This window comes from Gracilinanus agilis, chromosome 6 (genome assembly GCF_016433145.1).
Source record: "Gracilinanus agilis isolate LMUSP501 chromosome 6, AgileGrace, whole genome shotgun sequence".
In the NCBI taxonomy this organism is placed as follows: Eukaryota; Metazoa; Chordata; class Mammalia; order Didelphimorphia; family Didelphidae; genus Gracilinanus; species Gracilinanus agilis.
The window spans coordinates 191,516,909-191,530,856 of record NC_058135.1 but is presented as its reverse complement, the minus strand read 5'-3'; the positions used below and the strand labels follow the sequence as shown (position 1 = coordinate 191,530,856).

Genomic DNA, 13,948 nt, shown 5'->3' with positions numbered 1-13,948 from the left:
CTTTCTCATACACTTAATAATGTATATAATGCATAAGTATAACACAGAATGTTTTTAACCACTCTGGCCTTTCTTATCTACTAATGCCAATATTATAATGATATTCTTTTGTTATAACAACAGAATTGTATTATGATTTCATATGTTATATTATAATATCATATTTTTGGTAGTGTTTTTGTGGCCCATGACTAGGAATATATTGCAAATGTTTCCTACTTTCATGATGAAGAACTATTTGGGAATTTTTTCAAAAGGCCTAATTCTATAAGGCAGACTGAGCATGTATTTATCTCCTAAAGTAATTTATGGAAACTATTGAATGTTTGGTTCAAAGCAAATTTGTCTTCATTAGTGGAATGGAAGATTATTAGAGTAACTAATAAGTAGTTAATCAGAGAAAGTGGAATGGAGAAATGTGGGAACTTTCCTTTCATCTGTGTATATGTATGTCAAACTTTGTTTTACTCATTTTTATAATTATTCCAGAAATGTGTAAAGATCCTCTTTTTTTTTTAACAAATAGGGTCTAAATTAAATTTCTTATTTTCTGTAAAAATCCATCATTTTAGTCTACAATGTTGTTTTTTCCTAAATTTCTACATTAACTATTATTTATACTTCTCATTTTAATCATTAATTATAAATCTCCCTATATTGTTATGTAGCTTATTTGTATGTTTTTTCTTTCTCACTGTATTATAAACTCCTTAATCCAGAAACTATTTAATACTTCTTTTGTTCCTTTCACAAAACTAGCCACATAACAGTATCTCAATAAATACTTGTTGAGATAAATAAACTCATTGTTCTCATTAATCTCATACTTCCCATAAAGATATATCCAAATATTTCGCCATATAATTAACCCATAATTTTTATTCTTTAACTCATCCCATATTTATTGTACTGTATGCAGAACTGTGTGGAAAATGCTAAAAGAATTAGAAAACATAGTCTCTTCTCTGAAGGAACATAAAACTTACTGAGGTAAATAGGTCTAGTACAAATATATGCATGTAAATATATGACAAGTATATATCACAATATGTAACTATAGTAGTAGTTATAAGCATGAAACAACTAGGGATTCCAGAATATTATAGAATAAAAAAACCATATGGACATTCACATTTGACCTAATTTTAATTAAACTTTTCATTTTTCCCTGGGGCTAAGGGCTTCACCACAGGGCAGGCTTGAAAGAGCCAAGCCCTATCGACTTCCAGACCTCACTGCCGGTTGGTACCAGGGGTGGGTCTGAAATGTATGGTACTCTGTCGTTGGTGTAGGTAGGTTCCCAGGATACCAAAGTTGGCCTATGCCCAGGCAAAGTAGGTTGGGAAGTGGTCTGCCAGCACAGCACTCTTCTTTGTGTAGTTTTGCTTCCAGTTCCCCTTTATCCCATGAAAATAAATTCTCTCTCTACCTATCTTTCAAGTTGTGTTCAAGAGGAGAGCTCTCTCACTCTATCTTGCTGTTGGTTTTTGACTCCTGTCATTTTGAAGCACTTTTTAAAGTTTGGTTTGAAAGGATTGTCAGAGTGGTTTTAGCTTTTGTTGCTACTAAACTGTCATCTTGGCTTCACCTAATTAAACTTTTCTAAACATTCAGGGAGGTAGCTAGGTGGTTAAGTGTGAGTAGAGAACTGGGCCTAGAGTATGGAAGATCTGAGTTTAGATTTGGCCTCAGACACTGGGCAAGTCACTTAACCTCTGTTTACCTTAATCCTGTGAAGAAGGAAATGGCAAACTATGTTAGTATCTTTGCCAAGAAAACTCCATGATCCATAGAGTCACAAAGAGTCAGACATGGTTGAACAGCAACAACAACAAAAGCATTCATGGATAAGATGGCCAGATACTCTTCTTTACTTTGATATTCATGCTGCTTAATGAAAGCTGGAAATCTAAACTTAGGGAGAAAGGTAGAAATATATTATTAAAGCATTTAAAATGTATCTCCTGCTTGAACTAATCTGTCATCATTAGTTCATACCCCTTGCTTTTGAAGAACAAATTTGACATTAATGGCCTTCTAATATTTTTTGCTTCTTAAAAAAAAGCATCTTCTTTAGACTTTTCCAATGGATATAAAACAAGAATCCTCATAGCCTCTGACCTTATTTAATTTGAACCCTATCTTAGTTTCAATAAGTTTCATGATGTCCTTTTTTCCACATCTTTATTTTAGATAATATTTCCTGATAATTACATTATTACTTAAGGCACTAATAAATGTTCACAGGATTTTGATTCTGGAAAGGGATGATTTAATTTTAAAATAGTTAAAGTGCATAATTTTCACTGTGCTTTTACTTCAAATTATGTGGTTTTGTATATTATACATATCACACAAAGCACACTGCTTTTACGTCTTCTGCAGATATGATATTGCCTAAAACACACATATGACTGTATAGATTCTCTCCTCTGATCAATAGGCTTGTTAAGTTTGTGATTTGAAACATTTTTAGATGGAAAAAAGTTTGGGTTTTTAAAAATTATTTAAGCAAATGAAACAGTTTAGAACATTTTAAAAGATATAATTTGTTCTAGGTTTGAGATACCAAATATTTTTCGTTTGGTGGGAAAGCCCAAAATTTTAACTTCCCCTTTGAAATGTCTTACTATGATCATTTTCTCCCAACTCTTAGGGCAAAGTAGAAAGCTTTAGAGAATTGCTTTCACTTGACATTACTTCTTTTAAAATTCATCCCAGAACAGAAGATTTCTCTTGACTTATTCTGAAAGTGAAAAAGTCCATTGCAAACTTTAATATTGTATGAAAATTTCAGTTACTGTTACTAAGATAAAACACAAAAATTTATTAGCATCTTGCTTTGCATCTTGCTCTTAGTACTATTGATAAACATCCTATTTCATTGATATTGTACATTGTAGTAATAAGAATACTCTAAAAAATCTACAGAATCCACAAACTGTCACAAGTAATATAAACCTTTAATCTCCTTTTATGTATTTTTTTACAGGTTTCCTTTACCTAGACATCCAGCAGCACCCCCTGAACATCTAAAAGAACCTTTGGTATATATGAGAAAAGCACAGGTTAGCTATTATTTGCTTACCTAAATGTACATTCATACATATTTTTCCCCACCAAATTAAGTGAAAAACCTTTACTCATCTTATAAGTACATCCTATCTTTTCATTATGCGAAAACTTGGTAAGAGCAGCTATGAGCAAACACTGAGGTATGAGCAATATAGCTAAAAAATATTTTGTGTCTGTTTAACTATTCTTGTCAAAACTTTAGAACCAATAACTATAGCAACACCTAGGGAAATTGGGAGAAAAAAATCCCATAGTATATTGCTATGAGATTTTAAATATAACAAAAAATGTAGAAGAGAAAGAGAAGAAAAGAGGGAGAAAGAAAGGGAGAGGGAGAGAGTAACACGAGAGAGAGAGAGAGAGAGAGAGAGAGAGAGAGAGAGAGAGAGAGAGAGAGAGAGAGCGCGAGCGCATGCGCATGTGCATGAATATGAAAATGAATGAGGTTGAGGATGAGTTTGATGTTCAGGACAGTCTTGAAACATTTGAAGCTTTTTGGAGTCTTTCTAGATTTCTCTCCTTCACACTTTTTGCATTCTCATCAGGCTGGCCTATTTGTTGATCCTTGTACACATTACATCTCCTTTTCCAAGCAGGCTTTCCCTCTGTTTTTTCCTTCACCTCTTAGAACCCAGAGATGACTTCATAGTTGAACTCAGTTGCCAATTCCCTCTTGAGATTTTTCTTGATTCTCTTACCTGCTAGCCCCCTTCCTCCAAAGATGCTTTGTGTTTGCTTTGTTTATATATGTTCCTGTTATTTGTCTGTGTTTACATTGTTTTCTCCAATAAAAAGGAAGGGCCTTGATGGCAGGAATTGTATTATTTTTTATTTTATTTTGTATCTCCAGCAACTAGCACAATGTTTGGCACATGGTAGTTGCTTAATAAATGCTTATGGATTTATTTATTGTCAAGAATACTAGAGGAAGTCCCTAAGCATGTTGGAGGCCTATATTTGGAGGATTTTTTGAAGAGGATGGATAAGAATCATACAGGGTTAGGTGTGCATGACAGCTAGATAGTGTATTGCATAATGCACTGGTTTTTGACTTAGGAAGACCTGAGTTTAAATATTGCCTCTCTTATTAGCTGTATGATCCTGGACATGTCTTGTAAACTCTGCCTACCTCAGTTTCCTTATCTGATAGTATTTAACTTCCAGGGTTGTTATGAAGTCAAAATAAATAATATTTGTAAAGTACTTTTTAAACCTTAAGGCACTATGTAAATGCTAGCTATTTTCATTTTCATTTTCATTTCATTGGAAAGAATACCCACATTGATGAGTTTACACTCCCCTGGAGTATCAAAGTATTATTGTATTTGTATTTTAGCAAATTCCTAGAAAAGGTCAAGTTGACATAGTTTGATTATATTCAAAATTTCTCCTTTGACTTTTTAAGATACATTGAATTTCTTTTTTCTTTTTAAAAAAAATCTACATTTTTTTTTTCTATGAGGCCTTTTTCCTAGCCACATCTCCTCCATATTACACTTGGGAAGGTTGATTTTTTTTTATCCCATGTTGGAGTTTTCTCCCTATTTTGACTTGTAACCCAAGTTACATTTCTTTACTTTCCTGTTAGCATCTTTTTTTTTTTTTTAATATCTAGGACAGTTTGGTGGAATCCTGACTATAACTCAGTATGTCAGCTATCCAATGTAACTTGGTGTTGCTTGCAGATCTGATAATCATGGAATAAATGTGATACATAGAATTTTTATCTGAAGTGAAATAGATCTTTTTTGAGCCAAGACATCAGAAAGATAATGAAATTTAGATGGAATTAATTGCCAGTAATTTCAGCTAAAGCTTTACTTACTTAGTTCTTTGTTCCTTGATGCAATGATTGTAAAAGTGTTTATGTTCATAAAATCATTAAATGTTAGAGTTATAAGGATCATAACAATTCTTCTGGTTCATCCACTTCATTCTATAGATGAGGAGTGGTAGAGCTATCTTGTGTTACAAAGGGAAGTGGGAGATATGTAGAATTTCTAGTTAGTGCCTTTTTATGTTTATTATGAACACATACAAGAGAAATCTAATTTTACATACTTATTTTGTAGAAAAATATGACTGTCCAAGTTCTAATGTTGATCAAGGTTTTAGTTAGAATTTATTATTAATTTTTAGAATGTTCACAGTTTCTTTTGGCCAAAAGATATTAGAATCCCTTCTTAAAACCGGTTTTTCCAATTGAGCATGGTTGTTTTGAGGAAGAAGCAAAGACTAATTTGTAACATCTACAAAGTCCAAAGGCCTTTTTACAATGCTAAGTAACGGGGAGAAATTGATAGGACTTAAAAAATTCTTATTTGTCACAGGCATATTAAAAGATGATTACATATTACCAACAGTCATTCAAAAGATTTTGTTGATTCACTGGCATTCTTTTTTTTTTTTGGTCTAAGCTTTTGATATTCATGACATAGAAAATACATATGAAGCTATTTGAAATCCTTTGAGTCAATACTGCAGATATCACTTGTAATGGAAAGTGAATGTAAGTTATAGTAATTTCATTTATACAGGAAGTAGGTTACAATAAAAGGTAAATGTCTTCCTATATTAAAATTTTTTAATGTAAAAGGATAGTCACTGTTCATTTTCCTTTTAATCAATGTTTAAAGTTCTTATTTATTTTGCAAGTCTTGAGGGGCTAGAAACCATTGCTTCCTTTACATTTTGTACTGATGCCTACTGTTCTCAACCTACAAGCTTACTTTCCCCTCATTGTCTATTAAATAATTTGCCAGTTTAAATTTCTTTTGTGTGACTTGCCAGGGTCACACAACTAGGAAGTGTCTTGAGGCCAGATTTGAACAACAACCTCCTTTCTTGGACTGGCTCACAATCCACTGAGCCACCTAGCTGCCCACTACTCTAATTTCTTGTTTTGTTCTTTCACCAATTGTTTATTAAGTTTCTGACCGTATGCAAAGTTCCCTTCTTGGCATTTCAAAAGATGTGTAAAGCTCAGTAAAACTCAACTTGTCTTATTTTTCTCATTAGATGATTTTCATTACCTTTATCCATGTTGCCCTAAATATGGATAACCTCCAAGATTCTGTCCTTTCCCTCATCTCTTCTCCTTGTGAACTGTTTTACTTGGTAACTTCATTAGATCCCATTGTTTTAATTATTAATCTCGGGTCTACTTGTCTGCCTCTATCCTCTCTTTAGACTTCCTGTCTTACATCTCCAACTCTCTATTAGACACCTTGAGCTGGAGTGCTCTATATCCAGAACTAAATTGATTACCTTTTCCCACTGAATCCTGCCCTCTTAGAATTTCCCTAATACTTTTTTTTTAAAAACCCTTAAATTCTATCTTAGAATCAATTCTGTGTATTGGTTCCAAGGTAGAAGAGTGGTAAGGGCTAAGTTGGTTAAGTGACTTGCTCAGAGTTACACAGCTAGGGAGCGCCTGAGGCCAGATTTAAATCCTGGACCTTCTGCCTCTAGGCCTAGCTTTCAATCCACTGAGCCACCTAATTATTACTTTTGATGGTGCTATAATCCAACTTTTAACTCAGCTTGCAATCTGGGTATCATCTTTGACTCCTCACTCTCACTTATCATATTTTATCATTTGTTAAGTCCTATCTTCTCTGACACTGCCACTGCCCAAGTGCAGACCCTCATCACCTAGCACATGTACTATTTTAATGGTCTTCTAGTTGGTCTCTTTGACTCATATATTTTCCCTAACTCTAGTCCATCTGCCACTCAGCTATCAAGTTAATCTTCCTAAAACAAAATCTGACCTTATCAACCCCTATTACCTAGAAGATAAAATTAAATCCCATCATGCTCTGGTTCCTTTCTTCCTTTTCAGTTTTCTTTCATATTAGTGCCCTCCATTTACTCTAGTCCAGTGACACCAGCCTTTTTGTTGTTTATTGTACCAAACCCTCTGTCTTCTGACAGCATTTTTACCAGCTGTCCCCTGTGCCTAGAACCTTATCACTTCTCATATCTACCTCCTTGCTTGCTCTGGCTTCCTCTAAGTCTCTGCAACACTCTCACCTTCTTACAGAAGCCTTTGTATGATGGTAAATAAAATGGGCACTTAAAGAGTGATTGGGATTTAACCAGTCTAGGGTGGTGAAGGTCTTCNCTATGCTCAGTTTGTCCTTTATATACTTTGTCTTTGTATGCTTTTTTCTTTTCATATAATCTCCCATCAGACTATCTCAATCAAAACAAATTCCTGGCTGGTTATGTTCAATAAGAATATGTTTCATTATGTTCCCTAAGTCTATCATCACTGTGCTTTATTTCATTATTCTACATAACCAGTCAGTTGCCAAATCTTGTTTCCACTTCCACAATATCTCTTCCACCCATTCTCTTCTCTCCATCTACAGGAACACTACTATTTTAGGCCGTTATCATCTCTTGCTCTAGATGAGTGATGGGCAAACTTTTTAAAGAGGGGGCCAAAGGAAAGGAAATGCTCATCTGTCAGTCTGTTTTTAAGGCAACTCTTTTTAAGTTTCATTGTATTGTATCCTACTCATTGTATTCATCAGATTAGGAATAATGTCAGGCAGCCAGATAGAACATTTCAGAGGCCACATCTGGCCCGTGGGCCATACTTAGCCCATCACTGCTCTAGACTTTTGAAATAACCTCTTAATCTCTCTGCCTCATTTGTCTCCTCTCTCTTATTTATCCTTCTCAGAGATCAAAGTGATTTTCCCAAAGTAGAGGATCTGATCATGTTACTTCCTAATCTACAAAAATCTGTGACTCCCTATTATCTCTAAGATTTAGTGCAAGCTCTTTATTTGGGATTTTAAAGACCTCTACTACCTGAACTTAATTTACATTTTCATGATAATTACACACATAATTAGACATCCCCTGTACACATCGTATGTTTTGGGGAATATCTTCACTGACTGGAATGCACTCCTAATTCACCTAGATGTCTTCAAATACTTGGTTTCCTTCAAGGATTAGCTCAAACTCTATATGAAGCTTTTCTCAATCCCAAATCCTGTTTGCTGGTATCATTTTTTTGTTCACTTTTGGCTTTGTAACTCCAGGGCCCACCACAATGCCTAGCATAGAATAGATACTTAATAAATGTTTGCCAATTGATTGATAACTAACATATAGAAAGGAAATCTAATGGAAACATTCTCTCTAAGTAGTTGAATTTTAATTACTCTTTGCTTTTATTTATTTAACTTTTATTTCTTTGAATCTCCATGAATTGATAGTCATAATGTTCTGTTACTCTTTAGATAAATTTTTAAAGTATAACAAAAAACCTTTGCAGTGACAGCTTATGTTGTGACCTAATATATTCCATGTGAAGAATAAAATCAAATAATTTGCTATTTGTATTGAAACAACAAGATATTGCTAATGATTCAGTAATAATTGATTTTCATCAAACATTTCAAAAAATGTTTAAAACTTAATTTAATGTTCTTTCAATTACCAATATGTCTTATTAACAAAATTAAGATAACTGACCACCATTTAAAAATATTTCTGTTCTCTATTTCCTTTCCATAGATCTTTCATATGAATCATATTTTAATGAACTAAATTTTGTTGTATATTTCAGGGAAGTTGGGAGAAAAGAATTTTGAAGAGTCTGAATAGTATGTGTACCGAACTAAGTATCCCACTGGCACGAAAGGTATTATTACCAGCTTTATTGCTGATATATATTTAAAGGAAAGTTAATATTCATGGAAGGTTCCATAAGAATAGTTAGAGCATAGCTAGAAGAAATACATATTTCTCTGTATTGTTCAAAGAGTATAACAATTTCTTTTGAGAAAACTATGGGTGAATTTTCATAAGGAATGGCAATTCAATCTTCTGTGGATACTAGAAAAATGTTTTATGACATACTTTTTCTTCTTAAAAATAGTTTCTTAAGTGGAAATATGTACCTTTTTTTTCATTTTTTCCCCCACAGATGAGTCATCTTAATCATGGAATCTTTAAGCCATGGATAATGTAAATGTATATATTGTCCGCCTTTTAGATATGCCACTTTCATTTTTGATTCCCTTAGTCAGAAATGAGGACTAGTAGTATTACTGTTATCATAAAAAATTAAACAAAATATTATAAACCATAGATTGAGTTAGGGAAAAAGTAACTAGAATCATTCTCCCCTTATGAAATTTCACCATGTTTCCTCAACTATAACCACATCTATCTGCCATTTCATTTTGAGTAAAAGAGAAAAGAGTCAAAAGAGAAGGAGGAAAGATAAAAGTGATGCCCTTTAGTGGCTTATATACACCTATATATGATGAGAACATGCATTACGGAGGCAGCTAGGTAGCAGTGGAGGATAGTGTCAGATCTGGCTAATAGACTTCCTATGTGACCCTGGGCAAGTGACTTAACCCCAATTGCCTAGCCCTTTACTGCTCTTCTGCCTTGAAACCAACTGATACTTAGTATTGATTCTAAGATGGAAGGTAAGTGTCTGTATGTCTGTCTAAGATACATAGATAGACAAACAGACACATAAGAGTCAGTAAGACTCAGGTTATAAATCTATGTCCTCTGACTCAAAATTGACTTCTCTTTCTATCAAAGTTCCTCTGTTGGAGAAGATCTATAACTTTATGTTGTAGGCTAAAACATATCAGTCAACACTGTTCTTTTTGCCTTCAACATAAATTCTGTAAACCAACCAACTTCCCCCAAACCCTCAATCCTTCTTTCTCTGTCAAATCCTTCTGATAATTTGGCCTTTAAAAAAAATAACCTAGAGTTATATAGCCCATTTAGAAACAGTGTAACCATAACTACAAATCCTAGTGCAGTAGCTACTTGGTGCTCCCCATACCCTTTCCTAAGTACTACTAGCTAGGCTCATTCTACCACTGAGAATCTGAATTCAGCCTGGATATTCCATGGTGGCTGTTTTTAGCAGTTTATGTAATCTCATTGTGTATCCAGCTTATAATCACCTAACATAATAACTGTTAAGTACCTTCCTTCCATCACTGAAGAAAATCCATTTACTTAAGCATAAGACAATTTCTCTAAAGATGTATTATCTTATGTAGCTATTACTTTTCTTCTTCCTATTATTAAATCCTAAGCCTAGTGTCCCCTGTCTGTGGTGCTTCCTTGTCTGGTACTCAGGTGTGAAAAATTCAGGCATTATGAGAATGTCTCTAATATTACATTGGTAGTACCAGAAATAGCATCTACTCAGTACTAGAGCAGCACTGGGAATTACAAATCTTTTCAGGAATATGAGGAGTCTGAAAAGAGCTAATCAATATAACTGCTACCATTATTATAGAAACTGATTTATTGGCAAGGAAGTAGATTTTATATAATAGTAATTGGTGGTACAGTTACTGAAATTTTACTTGATAGGACTTTGCTAGACAGAGACAGAGTGAAAAGTAAAAAAGAAGTCTCTAAGTTAATTAGCAAAGTCACTATCTACAATAAAATTTATTCTCATGTTAGGACAACAATTTGAGAAAATATTTGTTTTCAGAGTCATTGCTAAACTTCATAAAGTTTTTTAAGTTGCAAAATAATCTTTTTTTCCCCCAAAGAGACCAGTTGTAGAGCAAAAGGAACTTCTCAACAAATGGAATGAAATGGGAACTGATGAACCAGGTATGTAAAATTATTTTTTTCCTTAAGTGGAAAGAGCAATACAAAATTCTTTTGTCCAAAATTATGAATTTAAAATAGCATATGTAACACTTATTTGGGAAAGTTAGAGGCTTATTTTCATACCTATTAAATTTATATAATTGAAATTATATATGTAAGTTTATGTATGCATACATATCTAGTATGTATTTTTATTTTTTATTCTACCTTTTAAAAATTCTAACCAAATTAACATATTATCCTAAGCAATTTTGAGAATTTATCATTGAATCTTTAAAAATTTCTAACTTCTAGGTCCATACATATTCAAAGTGAATGTTTTCAGAGAGTTAGTTTGTATTTTAAAGATCTGTTAAGTAACATGATATAAACTGGCATTTTCCAAGCTTTTTTTAAAAATAATGTGAAATAATGGAAAAAGCAGTAGATTTGGCTAATACAAATCCTTGTTTTTATCTGGGCTCTGCCAGTTATTCACTGTGTAACCATGTGTAAGTCATTTAATCACTTTTTGCAGTTTATTTTCTTTACATATAAAATAGGGACAACATACTACCTAACCAAGGTTTATTGTGAGGAAATCTCTTTGTAAGCAATAAAAGGCTTTATAAAAACAGTTTTTGGTGTTGTTTAAATAAAACAACTTTGTTTATGTTTATGGTTTTATGACTTAGGTCTGGTATATATAACTAACTTTAATAAAATAGAAAAATATATTGCCCTCACTTAAAGTTGTTTTTTGCTATTTGTTAGTTTGATATTTTATCAATTCAAATTTATATAAATGAGCCCTTACAAATTTATGGAGGGGTAAAAGTTATTTTTTTGGTTGTGACATAGGACTTCTATCATCTGTTTGTATAATAACATTATAAAATAGTATTAATCAAATTCATGTAGTTGATTAATGTTAATGCTCAATTAAGGTTTTAAGTGAAGTTTTGTTTCAATCTTTCTCATTCTAGATTTGAGCCTTTTCAGACCCGTTTATGCTCCTAAAGATTTTCTTGAGGTAAATACTAATAAATGGAAAAAATATATAAGAAAATAATGTGGTTTAAATCCTGGTGAAGAATAGAAAATGTTTGGGGTTTGGAAAGGGAATAGAAAATATAAACCGATCGAGAAAATAGTGATACTAGTTTTATAAACTAATAATGGTTTATCTTTTCCGAAAAACAAACAAACAAAAAACCAACTACTATATCCTTGTACAGAAAGAAGTAATCCAGTTAGTCAGAAAGAGAAATTGGGAGATTGGTCAGGATTAGGGAAAGAAGATTATGAGTTCCGTTTTGGATTTCTAAATTTGAGGTGCAGTAGGACATCTATGTATCCAGCAGACTGCTTGAGATAATGGAAATGAGGCTCAGAGTAGTTTAGATGATTCTATACCTGAGCCAAGGCCATTAACTTGTAATTCTTGAGTATAGAGCAAATTCAGTGCTCAGGTAGGGGGAAGAGACTGGAAATACAGAGAACTCTCTGACATCTGATGCAGAGGTGAAGTCATCTCTCAGTCCATCTCTTGTTCTTAGATTAATTGGGGAAGGTAGACCTCAAGAGAGAGGGGACACAATGATATGACTCTGGGGATGAAATGTATGCCAGGAGAATACCACAAAGGAAGGTGTGATCATTTTAGTCATCATGTACAAAATGGGTGCCAATACAAAGAGGAAGCATGTACCCTTTATATCTCATTATCCTGGGTTATAGCCTTGTTTGTAAGTCATAGCTAATAGCTGAAGTAATGGAAGTGAATAATATTCCCTGATGGAGAGTAAACAGAGATGAGAATAAGGAAAAGGATAATATTCCCCTATTATATATATATTTGGATATTATAAGCAAAGCAGTGGCAAAATATAAGCTTAGGCAATCATGTAAACTTTTAATACCTACTTGACAGGGATTATTGTAAGGATCAAATAAGATCCTAGGAAACCTAGTCCCAACCAATCTTACCAGTCTGACTTGTATACTCTGATCCAACTAAACTTGTCTCACTGATCCTCACACTCCACATTCCATCTCATACTTCTATATTTGTCCTGGCCCCCATGTTTGGTATTTTAATATTTGGTATTTTAGTATTTGGTATTAGCCTTTATCTCTTAGAACCTCTCTCTTCCTTCAAAATACTTGTTAAGTATAACTTTTTTCATGAAGCTTTTCCTGATCTTCCAAATTACCTATTAGACATCTTAAATTGAATGTCTCATAAACATTATAGGCATATAATAAATAATTATATGATTGACCATTTTCACAATGTCATATATTTCTGAATTAAGAAAGTAAATAAAATTAGGTTAGTTTTTTCTCATTTTTGTACATTAGGATTTATGTTTTCATCAATAATTTTTTAGGTATTTATTGAGTACCAACTATATGTCACTATGCTATAGGATATATAAGTGTAATGCATGGTTCTTACCAAAAAGAAACTTTCATTATTATATATTTAAGAATTAGGTTCCTGAATGTTAATCTTTATATTATTTAATATATATTTAAAAATTTTTTTAAAACCCTTAACTTCTGTGTATTGGCTCATAGGTGGAAGAGTGGTAAGGGTGGGCAATGGGTGTTAAGTGACTTGCCCAGGGTCACACAGCTGGGAAGTGTCTGAGGCCAGATTTGAACCTAGGACCTTCCTGTCTCTAGGCCTGGCTCTCAATCCACTGAGCTACCAAGCTGCCCCAATTTTTTATATTATTTAAAACACAGTTAGTGAAATTAAATGTAATAGAGTTGAAATAGCAAGTTAATTAATGTCAATTAATGAAACATTTTTAGTATTATTCATACTTATAAGTTATCAAAATAATTCTTTTTTCAATTTTGGTGACGTAAATGTTATTTGAAACATGGTATTCTAAACTAAATTTGTTAATTTTAATTAGGTCTGAAAGGAATTCTCAAGGTTATCTGAGCCGCCTCTACCCTCACAACCTTGTGGGTACACTTATACTTTCCTGATTAAGTGATTGTCAATCCTATTTTTAAAATTATTGAGGAAGATGGAGAGATTTTACAGTCCCTTTTACTGAAAACCTGTTCTCACATTTCATTATCCATGCAATTAACACATTCCTATTTATAACTAAATTCTTATGTTTTAGGAAAAAAGTAAAAACTTTGAAATGTGTTTTATTTATATTTTAAATTCAAGTTTGTAATTTTGTTAGATGATCAGATTTTTTGCATACTGTAATACTTAGCCATTTAATAAGTT

The 13,948-nt window shown here is 32.9% G+C and overlaps 1 protein-coding gene across 2 annotated transcripts in view; it reads left to right on the top strand.

Annotated features, from left to right (window-relative positions):
• Positions 1–13,948, top strand: part of TBC1D19 (TBC1 domain family member 19) — a 108,634-nt gene that overhangs the window by 19,111 nt on the left and 75,575 nt on the right. The window contains exons 4-7 of one of the 2 annotated variants that reach the window (XM_044680775.1): positions 2,993–3,068; positions 8,666–8,740; positions 10,644–10,707; positions 11,673–11,719. In XM_044680775.1, coding sequence (XP_044536710.1) covers positions 2,993–3,068; positions 8,666–8,740; positions 10,644–10,707; positions 11,673–11,719 — 262 coding nt within the window. The remainder of the gene's footprint in view (positions 1–2,992; positions 3,069–8,665; positions 8,741–10,643; positions 10,708–11,672; positions 11,720–13,948) is intronic. The other variant, XM_044680776.1, reaches the window with a different exon arrangement.